Below are 18,523 nucleotides of genomic sequence, written 5' to 3' on the forward strand. Positions count from 1 at the left end.
ATGTGGCACGCACAAAGGACTTTCAGAAGACATCTCAACTCTTTGTGAATGTTGGACCTGTGAATCATGGGAAGGCCCTGTCTAAGGCTTCCATATCCAGGTGGCTCTATGGTTGCATCATGCACTGTCATTCCTTCCAGGCCGGTCGAGAGCCCATTCACCAAATCCATTGCTGCGACAACAGTATTTCTCTGGTGTTCCCATGCTTGACATCTGCAGGGCTGATAGGTGGAGGTCCACCCACACCTTCACGAGATTCTACTGCGTTGACAGGGATTCCAGGGAGGATTCCCTGGTAGGCCAAACGGTGCTACGTAACCTGTTTGTTTGAGGTGAGTCTGTTCCAGGCGTAAATGCGTTACTTCAGTTGAGCCTTGCCACTTCCCGTGGTAATGTATATGTACTGATCGTATTCATAAGCATGTGAATTCATGCCAGACCCCATGCTGGAGAAGGCACAAGTTACCTACCTGTAACTCCTGTTCTCCAGCATGGGTCTGGTATGGATTCACATGCAAACCCTCTCTCCTTCCCCTCTGTGGCTCTTTATCTGTTTATACTGCCACTTAACGTGCTCTACCAAATCTGAAGATGGCCACCAGGGGAGGAGCTTAGGGAGACTATCATTGGATAGAAGCAGTATGACCCAAAGAACAGTGACTGGTTATAGAATAAAATAGTTTTCAGGCTAAAGCGAAACTGTTTTTCTTTTAATAAAGTCCACTATCCAACTCTAACCTACCTGACCCTACCACTATGTGAACTAACTTAAATCAGGAGAATGGCTCCCTTCTCCTTGAGATAATTCTAGTATAAATCCATGATTCAGTATGGGATTTTTAGATATCCCCTCATGATCTCTTTAATTATTCACTATAATTCTTCAATAGAGCTTCTGATTATTCTTCCCTCTTTAAGTCTTTCCTTTCTTGCTTTCTCAGTGCATATCCCCTCTTGTGTGGATTTCTCAACAAAGTGAATGATTTCCTTGTGTGTTTGGGTGGCTATCTCTCCGACCGGATATCTGTTGCACTCTCTCTGCCATCCTCCAGGGTATTATTCTTACTGGCTTCTCAGTTTTCTCCCAGGGAATTGCAATCACTGGTTCTCTCACTTGATTCACGTTCTTAATAACTTGTTCTTATATTTTATCCAACTTTGTCTCGTTTGGTTCTAAGGTTAACTTTATTTCGATGCTAATACTGAGATGAGGAGGCTCTGCGATAAAATGATCCTCCCTTTGAGGCCACCCGTGACTCACCTACTCCCAGTTGCCTTCTTCTCCGGTGGAGTAAGTCTTCCGGAATCAAGTTCTGCAGAATCCTTCGATCTTGGCTTTGGTCACCCCAGCCTTTCCCTCGTCAGTATCCGCTTCCTCACAGAATCTCATCTCTCTCCCTTTCTCGGCTCTCTGGTACATGGATCCGATACTCGGCACCCTGCTGCTGTCCAAACGCGATGGTATAGGCGAAGGTTGCTGGACCTCTGGTCCACCACGGGTCCTTGACCTTTGTCTTGCCACCACCTATTCTTGGCGTTTTGTCAGCCTGGCTTCTCGGATTGCTGCTACGCCGCAGCTCTGGCGTTCTACTTTCTGCCGGTAAGCGAGTTCAAAACTTGCAGGTTTTCAGGCTCCAGCATCCTGCAGGTTTTGTGGTGCTCAGGACCTCCCCGGGCCAACGTCGGTTTCTCTCTCCTCTCGGTGTGTCTTGTCGAAGTGACGTTGGTGAACATACTCGTCTCAGTAGATTGGTTATTTGGCTTTAAAGGGACATATTCCTTTTCGGTAACACAATGACATACCAGTAGAGGTTCTTTGTCCCAGTTGTGCTGGAAAGGTATGTCATCAGGTGTACAGGTTCACAGAGTTCCTCACAGGAACAGGAGTCCTTGTCCCCAAAGGGAGAGTCTCTCCTAGTGAGGTCACATTCGCCTCTAACCCTAGGGAGGCTATTGCATAGCAGGCTCACCTCCCTATCCTCAAAGGGGTGGGTGCCCTTTGGGTTGGGGAGAAGGAACGTATTCCCTCGATTCGTCGCACCACCCAATCTCTGGGATGCTTTTGCATTCAACTTTCACTGACTTCTTTCTGAACATTTTCTCAAGTTTTGGATTCAAACCTTGATCCTTCTGGACATGTTCTAAAGTTGTGGATTCAATGCTTAAATCTAAACGTCACCCACAAACCAGTCATGTCATGTTATGGCAAATGCAGCTCTCACTCATCAAGCCAAGCAGTTGCCAGGGCCATATATGCCAACATCCAGATGCCACTCACTCACTCTTGCGTCCCGTCCCCTTTCCTCCATACTTCGTGGGCGTCCCTCACTAGGGACGTGAGACGGAACCGGAGCAGGCGCTCCCCTGGCTCCCCTGACTCTGCCCACCGGCACCACTCCTCAGTCCCCTTTTCCGCGTCGACGGGAACGGGCCGATTTCACCAGCGGTCCTGGGTTTGGCTTCGGCCATGTAATCCCCAGATACTTTCTCCTATCATTTTTGTGTTCTTTTTTCATTCAGTTACTCAGTCCTCTGGCACCATGTTCCTCCCCGGCGCATGTCGACTTCAGCGGGCGTCCAGCCTGCGAGGGGCTCTTCCCTACATCAGATCCCCACGCCCTTTGCCTCTGCTGCCTTGGCCCAGACCACGGATGGGAGGGTTGCACCGAGTGCAATGCACTTTCTTTGCGTGCATTGAAGAACAGACTAGCTAGGTGGAGGGGGCTCTTTGAGAAGTCGCCTTCAAAGGACTTTGTCAGACTTGAGTCAAGGCCCAAGGGAGGGCTGATCTTTTCCAGCGCACCCCACAAGGGCGACTCCTTTCCAAGGAAACGCCCAGGCAGGAGGGAACCTCTCAGGTTCTCTCACCAGAGCAGGTACCGAGGCTAGTTCAGCTGAGGGGTCTGTAGATCCTTCCGGAGACAGTGCTGAGGAACCGCAAGGTTCTTTTACCGGGTATACACCCGATGGGCTGGGCCCTTGTACCGGCAACATGTCAGAGGGGGAGCCTGCATGCAGCACTACGTGCGACTCTGCCGAGGGCAATACGCCTACCAGGCCTTGGCCTGAGATGCAGGGTAGGTCTCATGCTCCATCGCCAAAAGTCCTGGAGGAAGCCGGGCCCAGTGAGCCAAGTACCACGGCTTTGGCAAGTGGGTTGCAGCTTGACGAGATACTTCCCTATGGAATGGAGTAGGTGGGAGAACGACTTACAAGGTGGGACTGGTGTCAACCAGGTACGTGGCCTACAGTTTATCAGTTATACAGAGTACGCACTGGCCACAGCAGCCGCCCGCTACCCCGTCAATATCACCTGCCACCCCACTGGCCTGCGAGGACAGGTTCTTTGAAAAGTTCCTAATGCTCATGAGGTCTCCTCAGAATGGACCCATTCTTATGGATATAATCAGGGACATGCTCCCTCCGGTCCCTCTGCCTGCGCCTATAGTTATTCCTCATATGGCTCCAGTGCTGCAGGCCCCAGTGCAGACCCTGCTGCTCACACCGGCTCCTTCGATTCCGGCACCCCTGCATCCCACAGTTCAGGTGGTTCTTTACCAGCCTCCGCTGCAGCCTCTGGCTCCGGTCTCCACACCTCAGCCCTCGGCACCCACCACCCCTCCACCCGTTCCGGACCAGCCGGACGCTCTTGTGGACACAGATGAGGAAGAAGATCCTGACGCACCATCTTCAGCCAAGGCCTTCCACGAACGACTCGCAGGTCTGTCAGAGTACTTGGATCTTCCTCAACCCGAAGTCGAACAACCAGAGGCGGGGGTACTTGCAGATGTCCTCACTATACGCCCCACGGCTAGAGCAGGGATCCCTATGCAGAAGGACGTGGCAGCCTTGGCCAAAAAGGGGTGGCTCAAGCCCCATTCATCCCAGCCTGTCAATCGGCACCTGAATGCCAAGTATAGACAAATGGAGGGGGATCTACTCTTGCTGTCAGCCCACCCTCAACCACACTCTTTGGTGATTGCTGCGGCGTCACTCTATTCAAAGCGCAGTCGTCCTTGGCCACTTCGCACTAGTCGCTGCTAGGCAAGGGGGAGAAGAACTTGGAGGCGTACGGGAAGAAGCTTTATTCCAAAACTTCGCTGCATCTTCGTCAATCCAACACGGATTGACGTAAGATGAGTGAGTAACTATTACTCTTACATCCCGTCCCCTTTTCTCCATGCTGCATGGGCGATTACCACTAAATATAGCTTCAGGGTGGAATGCGGACAGCTCGGCCAACTCTGCGCCCGCTCCGCCGCTGAAGGAGGCTTTTAAGGAATAATCTCCTCTGGCCTCAGAGAGTGATGAAAACAGTAAAAAGCGAATCTAGTCAAAGCCAGTAAAGTGTCAGGGACTGCTGCAGACTGCACCACAACTCAGCTAACTAAACGGCCGCTCTGCAGCTGAATGAGGCTTTTAAGGAATCTCCTCCTCTGGCTTCAGGCAGTGATGAAAACAGTAGAAAGACTAGCGAATCTAGTCAAAGCCAGCAAAGTGCCATGGACTGCTGCAGACTGCACCACAACTCAGCAGCCAACTCGGCATCTTGCCTCAAATCCTAAATTTATATTACTAGTGTTCACCTTGACCCAATGCGTTAAATTTCATGGCCCGATCAGATTTCATTTGCTCTGCCAATCTATGAAATCTCCCTCTTTGTGTTATATCTAGAATGCCTCTGTGAGACTGGTGGTTAGCAAAGAAATACACCTAAATATTTCCCATTGTGTGGATACCCCTGTATAGTTGTGTGAGCCTCTTATCTGATTCAGAAATGGATCGGTGACAAACCCTTTGCATATCTCATGAAGGAACTAACCTATGCTGCTTAAGACTCCCTTATCTAAAATCTACCCCACAGCTCGAGAATATGCTGTATCTCTTGAGATGGGCGCCGTTTGAAAGAGCAAAAGGGATCACTTCTAAACATGCTGCCAAGCCTCAGTCAGAATGCTCTCGGAGGGAGAAATTGTATTCGCTGAAGCACTCATTGGAAAACACATCCACAGGGAATGGGCTTTAGAGATCAAATCATAACATGAGGAAATAAAGAACCTTTTTTTGTGAGGTTCTAGTCTTCAAAATGGGACGACCTGGCTGGGCAGCCTTAAGCAATTGGAAAGCAGTGCATAGCGCCTTTATAAACCAACAATAGTTCAAATAAAGCACAGTTGACCGGTAACATTAACCCAAATTAGCAGTCAAATGAAATTATAATGACAAAATTTGGCGGATTCCCCCACAAGCCCCCTGTTTCCTTTTGTTGTAAAGCCTACGCCGACCCCCTCCCCAACGCCATTATCCCCTTTCCCATCCCCACATATATATATACATTTTTTTAAATCAGTATTTTTTTGCTATTATAATTTCGTTATAATTATATTCGTTATTTGTATTTCGTTATAATCACTGTATACCCAATAGACCATTTCTAACAAAGCAATCCCTTCCTTTTTGTACGTTTCTATTTTCACAGCATATATTAGAAAGGGTACACAGTGCTCTCCAAATTGCATTGCCTTTGGCATCCATATTGAAAGTGGAACTCTTCTTATTTCGCGGTAGTTTATAATGTGCTAGTAGCAGGGGAAGAATGAGGGTTGGGGGATGGGAAGGAGATAGAGGAGATGGAGAGGAGGCCCATCCGCCGTCCACAGGGTACATTTCTTGGAACTTTGTAACCATAATCATCAGACATTATACGTAAAACATTTGGATCAGGACTGCATCCATGAAGTTGAACAAGCCATGCCGTGTTTCTGGAACAATGCTAGAAAAACCTTTTTGAATAGAGCCATTACCACGTACCTTGTGCGCCTAGAATTGTTAAACATTTTCGTGCCTAGAAACACTTGTGTACAGGCGCGTTATAAATGCCACATAATATCATATATCATGCAACAAGTGTTACTTCATGCTCGAATATGTACATGCTAGTAATCCGCTGGTAACTGTTTTGGTGCCTTCCCTTTGTACTGCAATATGCATTTTAATGCTCCCTATGCAGATCACCCTCAATTGCCACATATGTTGCAGAGTTGTGTGTTTCTGACATTGACATAGAATTTTGAGCATCTATGTGTTGCCTTAATGAAAATGAGCGTTGGTCTGTGCCTTTTGTGTAGGCCGGTTGTACAAGAGCATAGCAGAGGAATATTGATAAAGAACGGCAGGCACCCTGTGATTGATGTGTTACTTGGTGAGCAAAAGCAGTATGTTCCGAACAACACCAACCTATCGGTAAGTTTGATGTTCTAATTGGAGAATAAATTAATGAACGTTTGTTTAAAACCTAAGATCAAAGGCCACAAATGTGGTGTATAGCAAGCATGAATTGATAATCCAATGTAGTAACCTTAACATTTGTGATTCAAGACGATAGAACTTGTTTGTAATGCACACTATATTAAATAAATCATCTTCTCCATGTTTAACTCTATAAGAAAAGCTACACCCGATTACTTCTTTCTTCTGGGGTACAATTTAAAATGTCTAGAGAGATTGCTCTTTGGGTATTCAATTTTCAGATCCTTTTTTTGTGTGACCTGTGTAGCATGGAGCATTGAATCATGACGGCTGTGGTGCTTTCTTAGAAAGTCCATGTTTAGCAGATCATCAATTAGGGATAGGGCACAGGTTGGGTTTGTTTATGATTGAAGATCTGTTAGAAAACCAAAGAACAGTAATTAGTATTGGGTAAGTCTAACAACCCTTACGCGCTCCCTTCGCCAGCACTTGCCTGGCTGGACCTACACCCCATTGAGTACTTCCATTCACATCCCTCGCAACTAGCACGTGGACCTTCTTTCCCTTGAACTCTCGGCATTCCCCTGGCACTTGTCCATCTAGCCTCCCCTGGCACTCGCTTAACCCATGGGCCCTTCTGCCCTGATCAGCACTCCCCACCTATCCTCTCCCCCACACTTCTTGTTACTGCACTTGCACAATCCGAATGACTCAAGGCCTAGTAGGACTGTTTTTTGTTTATTTTTCTTCTTCGCTGTCTTCCCCCCTCTTGTTGTGTTGCACTCTGAAGCACCTTGTGTATAAGCGCATTATAAATACCCAATAAATACCCTCCCAATCGCAACCAATCCCCCGGACCGTCTTGAGCTTCTTGATGATCTCTCACAAGCAATGAGTTCAGTGTCTCAGGAGAATATAAGAGGCCATGGACCCCCTACCTTTCTTGGTTATGATTCATAGTGCGGAACAGATTCTGTAATCGTAAACCTACAGTTTCCATAATGAGTTGTTCATTGCTCTTTCCAAATCTCCAGGCTGCCCCAATATGGCTGTCAGATTCACCCACAAACAGACCCTCAAGCCTGCTATCATTAGCAAGACTGCTTATGCCTTGGTTGTGTATGCTCTGCAATGGCTACCTTTGCCTTTGGCAGTAGTTTGGGTTGGTCTGACTTTTATTTAATGAAGCAGAGTCTTTCTCTTGCCCAAGGCTAAGATTCCTACACACCATCATTGTCCACCCAGTACAGCTCTCTGGCTCATCTGACTTCAGCCATCTAACACACACTTGTTGTGAACTTTCTTAAATAGATGTATATATATTTATTTATTTAAATGTTTTATTTAATTGGATTGCTTTTCTCCCGCAGATTCCTCATCTGATAGATATCCTCATCCAGCTCTGCTGCTTTGAAACATTTTGACAGGGGGCGTAGTGCACCTGGACTTGGCTGCCAATCCATCATGCTCCGTGCCCGATTGTCGTCTCTGGACGTGACGACAGGCGTCGAATATATACCATGTCACTACGGCCCATTACTCAGTTTCTTTATTCTATGCAATTACATGCTGCTTGCGAAATACGACATCGAGTCTCCGACTAAAATTCATCAAATTTCTTTCATTAAACTAAGACCGCAATGTCCACTCTCCGGATTTCGACCTTTAAAAGGTGCGCCGACTACTATTCCAAAATGTCGGTGACTGACCTGCATGAAGTTTGTCTGTAGTGTCTGTGTGTGGATCACGACACAGAGGGATGTGCGTCATGCTCCAAGATGCATTCGAAATCCATTTGTGAGCGGGCCACCAAACCTGCTTTGGGCTGACCGCCCCAAAATCTCAGGTGCGGTCGCTTGTCTGGTCCTCAGAGACCAAGACGTAAGGGCACACCCCCCGGATAAGAGAAGGAAAAGCATCAGCGAAAGCCCAAAATGCATCACTTTCGAGGAGCTGCTCTTCATCTCATAAAAAGAAGAGGCGCCACCGCCATGGACACGAGTCTAGCTCGTCGAAAAAAGGTAAGCCCTCAGCTGGGCTGACCACTCGAGAGAAGTGAGAATATTTCAAAAAAGAAATGCTAGACATGTTTAAGACACAGGCTACTGCAGGTGCGGGTAACCCCTCCACCCCCTCACCCTCCGAACACCAAGCCTTGGTGGCAAAAGCAGCAGTTGGTTCTCCTGACCCCACAGATGCCAAACAGTCGACACCATCAGCATTAGAGAAGCCTTCAGGCTTGACACTGAAACCATGCAGAAACCATCGGCGGCTGGTCCTTCTTGAGAGCGTTGAGAAGCTGATGTTCCCCATGTCCCAGTAATACCCAAACCCCGACCGGTGCTGACACTGGCTGACGGATACTCTATCCCTTTTTCCAGGCCCAGATTCGTCGAGTCCATGGCATCGATTTTCAGCGCCGACCAGTGCGATGATCAGGGGGACATCGATCCCATGTGTACAGGGTCGGGAGCTGTTGATTTTTTCGATGACCAAGCGGACCTGTTGGCATTAGCCCAACGATTACACGATGCCACCGGCCTGGAGATGTCTCCAGATGTTGAACTTCAGTAGGGCCAACCCTATACCCACACCCATGCTAAGTTTAGGTCTTTGGTAGAAAGGGTAGTAGACACCGTAGATTTGAAGTCCTCTTTAGAGCCTGTTGGGGCTACAAATTGACAGACATCTTAGATGAAGGTCCTGTGACAGAGCATAACATACCACTTAATCTGGCAATTACACACCCACTACCTCCTTGTGGCAACATCCTTGCTCCATTGCCCCGGTCAACTCTAACTTTACAGGGAAGTACAGGCCAGCAAGAGGAGATTCATCTTTCCTGGCTTCTCACCCTTCTCCAGAAGGGGTTTCTGTACAGGCAGCCACAATCACCACCAGGCCTGCAGCATCCACTTCACATCTGCCTCCTAACAGGGAGTGTAAAAGGTTGGACGCAATGGCCAAGATGGTTTTTACTTCTGACAGTGTGGTTGTTAAAAGCCACCAATGTGTCCTGTGGATTTGCAAAATATTCCTTTGGTTTATGGAAGGCCGTGGAGCAGGCAATGCAATACATCGCCGAAGGTGAAATACGGGATGGGTTTACACAGCTGGTGCAGGATGGGAACGAGGTAGCCAAGCAGTCGTTGCAAAGAAGGCAAGCCTATCTCAAAACCTCTGGCTTCTCCCCAAACTCCAGAATAGGCTACTGGACATGCCTTGCGAGGGAGAGATTTTTTTTGGCCAGAAGGCTGATGACCCTTTGGAAACGATTAAGGAGTCAAAATTAGCCACAAAATCACTGACCCTAGCTGCGCAGCCGGTCAAACCTGCCTCTAAGGGCAGAGATTACAGGCGCTATGTGCCTTACGGTTTATAGTCATTCCGTCAAAAAAAAGGAATGACATACCAAAGCATCTAAAAAAATGCATCGTATACCAAAGCATCGACAGTCTATCTTTAACATGGAAAAGTGCCATTCCCTCTAAACCAGTCCATCGAAAATATAAATGGACTGGTTTCAATGGAAATGCACTTTTACATGTAAAAGATAGCATTTCAATGCTTTCTTTGCAACTTTAAAAAGTTACATGGAGCTGTCCAGTGCTGAAATTTCAGCATTGGGCAGCGCCTTGTAACGTTTTAATTATATTTTGTATATTGGGGGGGGGGGGTGTTCCTTCCCCCAGCCCCTCAACCCCCACGCCCACTCGAACCCTAACATAACCCTTATTCGAGAGGATTGGGTCCTCCGACGTATTCCATATCTGACAGTAATCACCACAGCTGTGCTGCTTTGGAAAATCTTTCTGCGTCCTGCGTCGATGACGTCGATACGCTGTCCTCGAGGGCCTCCGTCGAGCCAACGTCACCGGATGTTATAAGTAGGACGCACGATGCCCGTAGCCTCAGTTCTGTTTTTTCAGCGAACGTGTTTGCTTTGGAGATCTCGGCGCGCTCGGTTCTTCTGAGTTCTGTTCTTTCGGTTCTTCGAACCTGTTCGTTGTGAACATTTCCATGTCTTCGTCTTCTTCCACCCCGCGGCTGGGTTTTAAGAAGTGTCGGGACTGCGCGTCCAAGATGCCGTTGACGGATTCGCACGTCGCCTGTCTCTGGTGCCTCTGGGAGGACCACGACATGGATGACTGTGTAGACTGGCAGTCGCTTACATCGAAGGCCTTGCGGGAGCGTAAGAAGAAGCTTTCTGTAGGTAAGGTGGCCAAGCCCCAGAAGTCGAGGACCACTGGGCTTTCGACGGACGATTCGAGGGGCGACTCTCCCATCGTCGGCGTAAGTCTGGGGGTCTCGGTCCGGGAGTAGGTCCCGCCGTTCCTCTGCCTCTTCGAGGCATTCACGGAAGCGCCGGCATCGGTCGCCTTCCCCGTCCTCGTCCAAGGACTCTGCCCGTCAGCGGGTAGCTTGTCCCAACAAGCATTCCACTCCTGTGGAATGGGATTCATTTTGGCAGGTGATGTTGGCGATTTTTCAGTCGTAGGGCTCCGGTCTGTCCGCCCCGTCGAAAGACGCCGGCTGTGACCGTGCTAGAGACGCCACTTGCACGCCTTCGGACTTGAGCAGTCGTCGCAATCACCGGGCACCTTCGAGGTCCCGATCGGACAAAGATGGTCACTCTAGACATGCCCGCTCCAGGTCCCGGTCCTCGACACCCTCGGGACAGTCGGAGCCTGTGAGGTCTTCGAAGAAGACATTGGCGCCTAGGTCGTCGGGGGACTCTTATCGAGGCTCAGCCTCCGAGGAAACCGTCGATGCCTTCGGCGCCCAGGCTGTCGAAGGACACGCTCGGGGCTCCGCCCTCGAGGACTGTGTCGAAGCCGTCGGCGCCACGCTCCACATGGACGCCGATTCCATCGATGCCCTCGACGCCTTTCGAGGCTGCTTTGTCAGAGGTACCCCATGGCACGGTGGAACTCCCTAGAAAGGCTCTGGCCAAGGCTAAAATGTCTTTGTCCCTTTTTCTGTGCCCTCATTCCAGCCTCTGGATTATATTTCTGAGGTGGATGAAGGGTCTGAAGAAGGTATGGTTCCTGAGGAGGTACCTGACAAGATTTTGTCTGGGCACAGCCAGATTGAAGACCTGAGGCAGTCGTTGTACGACGTGAGTGGTCTGGACACCTCTCCGCAGGTGGAGTTCTGTAGGCCTGAGCCTGGCACCCATGCCGAGTCCTCCTACCGGTGCCTTATGTCGAGGGTCACAGAATATTTGGGGTGGTCTGCGCCACCAGTGGATTTTCTGCAGGATGACCTGACGGATATCCTCGACCAAGGTCCACCAACTGGCCCGGTACTGCCATTTCATATGGCCTTGCAGAGAAGGGTGGCATCAGCTTGGACTGCTCCGGAGAGTCTCCCGGCCGTGAGCAAGTCTTTGCCGTGAAAATACTGCCCAGCCAGTAGCGACCCCTGCTACTTGACCACGCACCCCACTCCGGAGAGTTTGGTGGTGCAGGCGGCTACGGCCCCAGCAAAGCAGGCATCGTACCCTACCACCCCTCCTGATAGGGATGACGAGCGTTTTGATGGCTGGGCGAAGAAAGTGTTTTCTTCAGGGGGTATGGCTTTACAGGCAGCCAACTCCGTGTGTGCCTTGTCACATTTCACACATACTCTGTGGAACTGTATTTCGTTAGCGGCTGATCATATTCCCGAAGGGGAGGAACGGGATGGTTTTCTTGCTATTGTGCAGGATGACAAGGATGCCATGTGTGAGTCCGTTCAGTCGGGTCTGGACATTGCAGATCGTGTCAGCCGGTCCATGGCGGCGAGCAACGTAATACGCAGGTTTGCGTGGCTGCGGAAGTCGGAGTTTGCTCTGGATGTGCAAGCCCGGCTCCTAAACATGCCCTTTGATGGTGAACATCTTTTTGGCAGCAAGGCTGACGAGAGCCTTGAGAGGTTGCAGACCTCTAAAGCTGCAGCGAAGTCGTTGAGCGCTGCAGTTCGCCAACCTCCGCCTTTTCGTCCTAGGGGACAGCAATGGAGGGGAGGTTCCTTTCAATGTTACTCATCCTTTGGTAAATCGAGGGGAGCTGCAAGTCAAAGGGGCCACCGTGGGAGTACCAGAGGTGGAAAACAGGGTACTCTAGGTGCCAAGGCCGCTCGGGAAGTTGCCTCTTTGCCCTCAGGCACTGCCGCAGCCGCTTCAGCTCAGTCATGAGGCTATGTCCCATGGTTCGCCGGTTTGGGGAAGGCTGGCGCAGCGTCTTGTAGAGTGGCGTACCATTACTTCAGATGTGTGGGTTCTGGAGATCATAGCCCACGGCTACGGTCTTCCTTTCCGACAGAGGCCTCATGACAATCCGCCAGGGACTCTCTCTTTGAAGAGTCTGTATCCGCTCCTTGCGCAGGAAATACAATCCCTGCTGGAGAAAGGTGCCCTAGAACTGGTGCCTGTAGCGGAGAGGAACAAGGGATGGTATTCCCCTTATTTTTTGATTTCGAAGAAAGACTGGGGATTGAGACTCATCATGGACTTGCGCGGTTTGAACAAGCTCCTCAGGAAGGACAAGTTCAAGATGGTTACTCTTTCTCAAGTCCTCCAGGTCTTCAACTCCCTGACTGGTTGGTGTCTCTGGACCTCAAGGACGCTTACTTTCATGTGCCGATCCATCCCAAGCACAAGAAGTACCTGTGGTTCGCGGTTGGCGACTCGCACTTTCAATTTCGGGTCCTGCCGTTCGGATTGACCTCCGCCCGAGGGTTTTCACCAAGCTCATGGTGGTGGTGGTGGCAGCGTATCTCAGGAAAGGGGGATTCACGTCTACCCCTAACTGGACGATTGGTTGATCAGGGCGCGCTCTCCCGACCAAGTCCTGGATCATCTGTCTGACACCTGCCACTCCCTTCACAAGCTGGACTTCTCCCTCAACTTAAAGTCCCACTTGACGCCAACTCAGCATCTCCATGACATCGGAGCAGTGCTCGACACGTCCCTGGGGCAGTGTTTCCCTCCCCAGGTGAGGGATCATCACATTCTGCAGATGGTGCACAAGTTTCAACATGCCCAGAGTCTCCCGGCGTTCAAGTTCTTGAGGTTGCTCGGCCTCATGGCATCCTGCATTCTTCTGGTGCCAGAGGCCAGGTTGCAGATGAGATCTCTGCAATGGGCCCTCAAGATGCAGTGGTCACAGTCCTCCGGCAGGTTGTCGGGCCGCATTCAGGTGGTGCCCTCGGTCGCCCAGGACCTCCTGTGGTGGGCCGTCGAAAGCAATCTGATTAGGGGGGCTCCATTTTGGCTGCCCTGGCCGGAGGTGACCACTATCGTGATGGACGCATCCCTCACGGGATGGGGAGCTCATGCCAACGAGTTGACAGTCAGCGGTCGTTGGTCTCAGTCGGAGTCCAGACTCCATATCAATCTGTTGGAGCTGAGGGCCGTCAGGCTTGCCCTGAAGGTTTTTCTGACGACTGTGCGAGGGAAGATTGTCCTGATTCTGATGGACAACACATTGGCCATGCACTACCTCAACAAAAAGGGGGGGGGCAGGGTCACTTCCTCTGTGCAGTGAGGCGATGCAGCTCTGATTCTGGGCCATCCAGCAGGAAATTTTGATCTCGGCAGTGCATCTGGCCGGAGACGAAAACGAGACGGCAGACGCTCTGAGCAGGCAGAGTGCGATCTCTCACGAGTAGGAGCTGGCTCAGGAGATTCTCCTGGAGATCTTCGCCCTTTGGGGGACCCCTCAAGTGGATCTCTTCACCTCCAGTGTCAACCGGAAGTGCGAGAGGGTCTGCTCGCGGGAATTTCCTCCAAGAGGAGCCTTAGGGGGACGCGTTCGTGGTGGAGTGGTCCATCCCACTGCTGTTAGCGTTTCCTCCAGTCCCCGTCATCCCGCAAGTGCTGTGGAGGTTACGAAGGTTCGGTTCCCAGATGATCCTCATTGCTCCGGCATGGGCCCGGAGAACGTGGTACCCGGACCTTCTCGACTTGTCCATCTGCCCTCCACGTCGTCTGCCCTACCGAGACAATCTGCTCTCACGAGAGGGGGTCAGGTTCTCCAACCAGAGGTCAGATCCCTCAACCTTCATGCTTGTCTTCTGAAATGTTGAGGTATAAGGATTGGGACCTCCCTGAAGACGTGATGGAGGTGTTGCTTTCGGCCAGACGGCCTGCAACCAAGTCCCTGTACCGTTGCTGTTGGAGAAAGTTCTGCGACTAGTGCAGGGTTCAGAATGTGGATCCTTTTTCATGTGACATTCCTGTGGTTCTGTCTTTTTTGCTTTCATTAGCCCACAAGGGCCTGCAAGTGGGTACCATTAAAGGTTACCTGGCGGCGCTATCCACATTTAAGCGCTCGTCTGAGGAGTGTTCTTATTTCAAGATTCCTTTAATTTCTCAGTTTCTTAAAGGACTCCCTAATGTGTTTCCGCCGTCACCTTTCCAGGTACCCGGTTGGGATTTGAACCTTGTTCTGAAATTCCTAATGGGTGCTCCATTTGAGCCTTTACACTCTTGTCCTTTGAGACTGCTAAACCTTAAAACTGTGTTTTAGTTGCGGTCACTTCCGCTCGCCGAGTAAGTGAGTTGCAGGCACTTTCTGTTAAGCCACCCTTCACAGTGTTTCATAAGGACAGGGTTGTCCTTAGAGTTCGTCCTTCCTTTCTTCCGAAGGTTGTCTCGGAATTTCATTTAAGCCAGAAGGTCATTCTTCAGGCATTTTATCCTCCTCCGCATCCTGGTAAGGAAGAGGGAGAGGCTCCATAGGTTGGAACCTAGGAGAGCTTTAAGTTTCTACATTTCACGCATGTCCCGGGTCAGAGTGGACGATCAGCTCTTTATAGGTTACGCTGGAAGGCGTTTGGGACAAGCTGTTACTAAGCAGACTTTGTCTAGATGGATTATCTTTGCAATTTCTGAATGTTACCGCTTGGTGGCTAAGGACCCTCCGGTAGGCTTACGGGCCCATTCTACTAGGGGTATGGCTGCCTCTACTGCCCTGCAGAGGGGTGTTCCTATTCGTAACATCTGTGAAGCAGCCACATGGGCTTCGGTCCATACTTTTGTAAGACACTATTCCCTAGATTCTATCCATGGGCAGGATCTGGCCTTTGGCAAGGCGGTCCTTTACTCTGCAATTTAATTTGGCATTCTAAATTTCTATATTCTAAATTCTTTTCCCGCCTCCATATGTTGGTACTGCTTTGGGAGTCTGTCATAGATATGGAATACGTCGGAGGACCCAATCCCCTCGAAGAACATGTTACTTTCTTACCAGGTAACGTTATTTCGAGGGGATAGTCTGACGACGTATTCCATATCGCTCCCTCTCTACCTGCCCTGCAACAGAATTTCTTATGCGATTGCAGCTTACGTTTCTGCAAGGTTTTCTGGGGTCATACTGGAAGGAGATTGGTGCCACACGTTCTGGGAAAAAACTATAACTGAGGCTAGGGGCGTCATGCATTCTACTTATAACATCTGGTGACGCCGGCTCGACGGAGGCCTTCGAGGACAGCATATCGACGTTATCGACGCAGGACTCAGACGGCAAAAGATTTTCCGAAGAAGCACAGCTGTGGTGATTACTGTCATAGATATGGAATACGTCGTCAGACCATCCCATCGAAAGAACGTTACCAGGTAAGAAAGTAACTTGTTCATCTAACCCTAGCCCCAACCCTAACCCTAATGTAACCCTTAATCTAACCCTAGCCCCAACCCTAATCCTAGCCCCAACCCTAACCCTAATGTAACCCTTAATCTAACCCTAGCCCCAACCCTAATCCTAGCCCTAGCCCAACCCCAACCCTAATGTAACCCTTAATCTAACCCACCCTAGCCCCAACCCCTAACCCTACAATATACAACTAAATGGCTATTTGATGGAATGGGATTTTGTTGCATATAATTCGATGGTTTGGTATTTGATGCTTTGGTGTTCGATGGATTGACGAGATACCGTGCCTTATGGCAGAAAAGGGCAACTCCCGCAGGCAATGCACGGTGAGAGAGGCTTCCAGAGGCCAGCAAACAGCTGCAGGGGTGGCACCGCCCTTTTAAGCTGCTTTTGATTTCCCCTCCCAGAATGTACAGGTTGGTGGAAAGTTGGCAGAACATTGGCCCCGGTGGCAGTAGATTACCTCTGATGACTGGGCCCAGCAGCTCGTTCAGTGGGGTTATTGTCTGCCCTTCTTAAGAAAACCACAGGACAGTCCCCCACCGCTTCCAATCCAACCGGGGCAGGACCTCCCGGAAGAACTGCAAGCTTTGTTGTTGAAGGGTGCCATGGAAGAGGTTCAACACGAGCAGAGAGGATCCAGTAAGTATTCCTGTTATTTCCTGGTGCCCAAGAAGGGAGGAGGTCTCCGTCTCATTCTGGACCACAAGGCCTTGAACAAGTTCCTGAGGAAAGACAAATTCAGGATGGTGACGTTGAGAGACATTCTCCATGCTCTCGAACTTCAGGACTGGCTGGTGCCAATAGATCTACAGGACGCTTATTTCCATGTGCCGATACATCAAAAGCACAGGAACTTCCTGACGATCCTCATACGGGACAAGCACAATCAGTTCAAAGTGCTTCCATTTGGGTTGACCTCCGCTCCGAGGGTCTTCGCCAAGCTCATGGCGGTAGTCGCAGCTCATCTCAGGAGATCCGGGGTCCATGTATTTCCGTACCTAGATGACTGGGTGATAGGAGGGAAGTCGGCGGGGCAAGTCGTGTCTCATCCAGAGGACATCTGCCTGCTACTGCACAGTCTGGGCTTCTCCCTTAACTTGAAGTCTCATGCGATGCCAGTTGAATGGCTCCAGTTCATCAGAGCAGTCCTAGACACCTGGGTGGGGGAAGGCTTTCCCTTCCGAGGAGAGAGTCAACAGCATTGCGTGGATTTGTTCTGGAACCACGCCACCTTACTAACGGCTTCCTTCCTCCACCTCTTAGGCCTCATGTTCTCCTGTATTTTTCTAGTTCCACAAGCCAGGCTGCGCATGAGATCCCTTCAGTGGCTCCTAGGAGGTCAGTGGTCACAGTACCTCGGAGCGCTCACTGATCCCCTAAACGTGTCCAGGTTGGTGGTCAAGGACCTCAGTTGGTGAACCGACGACAACAATCTCATGGCGGGGAACCATTCTGGGCTCCTTGGCCTCAGGCCCGAGTGGTCACAGATGTGTCTCTGAAGGTTTGGGGTGCTCACTGCGAAGACTTGCAGGTGAATGGCCTTTGGTCGGCGATGGAAGCAAGGTGACACATCAACAGGCTGAAGTTGTGAGCCATCCGGTTAGCCCTGCAGTCTTTGGCTCCATCTCTCAAGGGGAAGCATGTCCTGATTCTGACGGATAACACAGTGCCATGCACTACCTGAACAAGCAGCGTGGCGTGCGCGCCCTCCCCTCTTCAGAGAGGCGATGCAGCTGTGGTTCTGGTTGCTGGAGAATCAGATCTCGGTCTCTGCAGTTCATGTGGCGGAGACAGAGAATGGCTTGGCAGATGCTCTGAGCAGGCAGAACACAGTCTCATATGAGTGGGAAGTGTTCCAGGAAGTCCTGCAGGAGATCTTCTCTCTCTGGGGTACCCCAGCAGTGAATCTGTTTGCCACTGAGTACAACAGGAAGTGCAGACAGTTTTGCTTGAGGGAATTCCCAGCAAACGGCACACTGGGGGACGCGTTTCTTGTGGATTGGACCTTCCCACTCCACTACGCCTTCCCCCCGATTCCCATCAACCCATGGGCTCCCAGGAGGTTGAAGAGGTTTCAAGCAACCATGATCTTGATCACTCCGGACTGGGCGAGGAGAACTTGGTACCCCGATCTCTTGGATCTGACTATCTGTCCACCTCACCGGTTACCTCGGCATCCGGATCTCCTAAACCAGTTGAAAGGTCGGGTACTTAACCCGAACCTCGAGTCCCTCAACCTACATGCATAGCTCTTGAGAGGATGAGGTATGACAACTGGGACCTCTCAGAGGAAGTACTTGATGTGTTGCTGGCTGCACACAGACAGTCTACCAGATTTCTGTCTATGTGCAGGTGGAGAAGATTTGAGGCGTGGTCCAGGGAACGCGAGATCAATCCCATCTCTTGCCCCACCACTACAGTGATTAATTCCTTCTGTCAATGGCCTCAGCAGGCCTTCAGGTTACCACAGTCAATGGATATTTGGCGGTGGTCTCTGCGTGTTCAAAATGTCCCAGGATTAAGATTCTTTCTTTATGATCCTGGTTATGGTCGAATTCCTGAAAGGCCTTGTGAATAGGTTTCCGCCAACTACTTTTGTTGTCCCTAGACTGAGATTTATATCTAGTTCCAAC

At 50.3% G+C, this 18,523-nt stretch overlaps 1 protein-coding gene across 4 annotated transcripts in view; it reads left to right on the plus strand.

Annotated features, from left to right (window-relative positions):
- MSH3 (mutS homolog 3) overlaps positions 1-18,523 on the plus strand; it is a 2,767,116-nt gene that overhangs the window by 1,958,697 nt on the left and 789,896 nt on the right. For all 4 annotated transcript variants that reach the window (XM_069627552.1, XM_069627549.1, XM_069627550.1 and 1 more), the window contains one exon: positions 6,129-6,243. In XM_069627552.1, coding sequence (XP_069483653.1) covers positions 6,129-6,243 — 115 coding nt within the window. The remainder of the gene's footprint in view (positions 1-6,128; positions 6,244-18,523) is intronic.

Source organism: Ambystoma mexicanum, chromosome 6p (genome assembly GCF_040938575.1).
Source record: "Ambystoma mexicanum isolate Mex_15411 chromosome 6p, UKY_AmexF1_1, whole genome shotgun sequence".
NCBI classification, from domain to species: Eukaryota; Metazoa; Chordata; class Amphibia; order Caudata; family Ambystomatidae; genus Ambystoma; species Ambystoma mexicanum.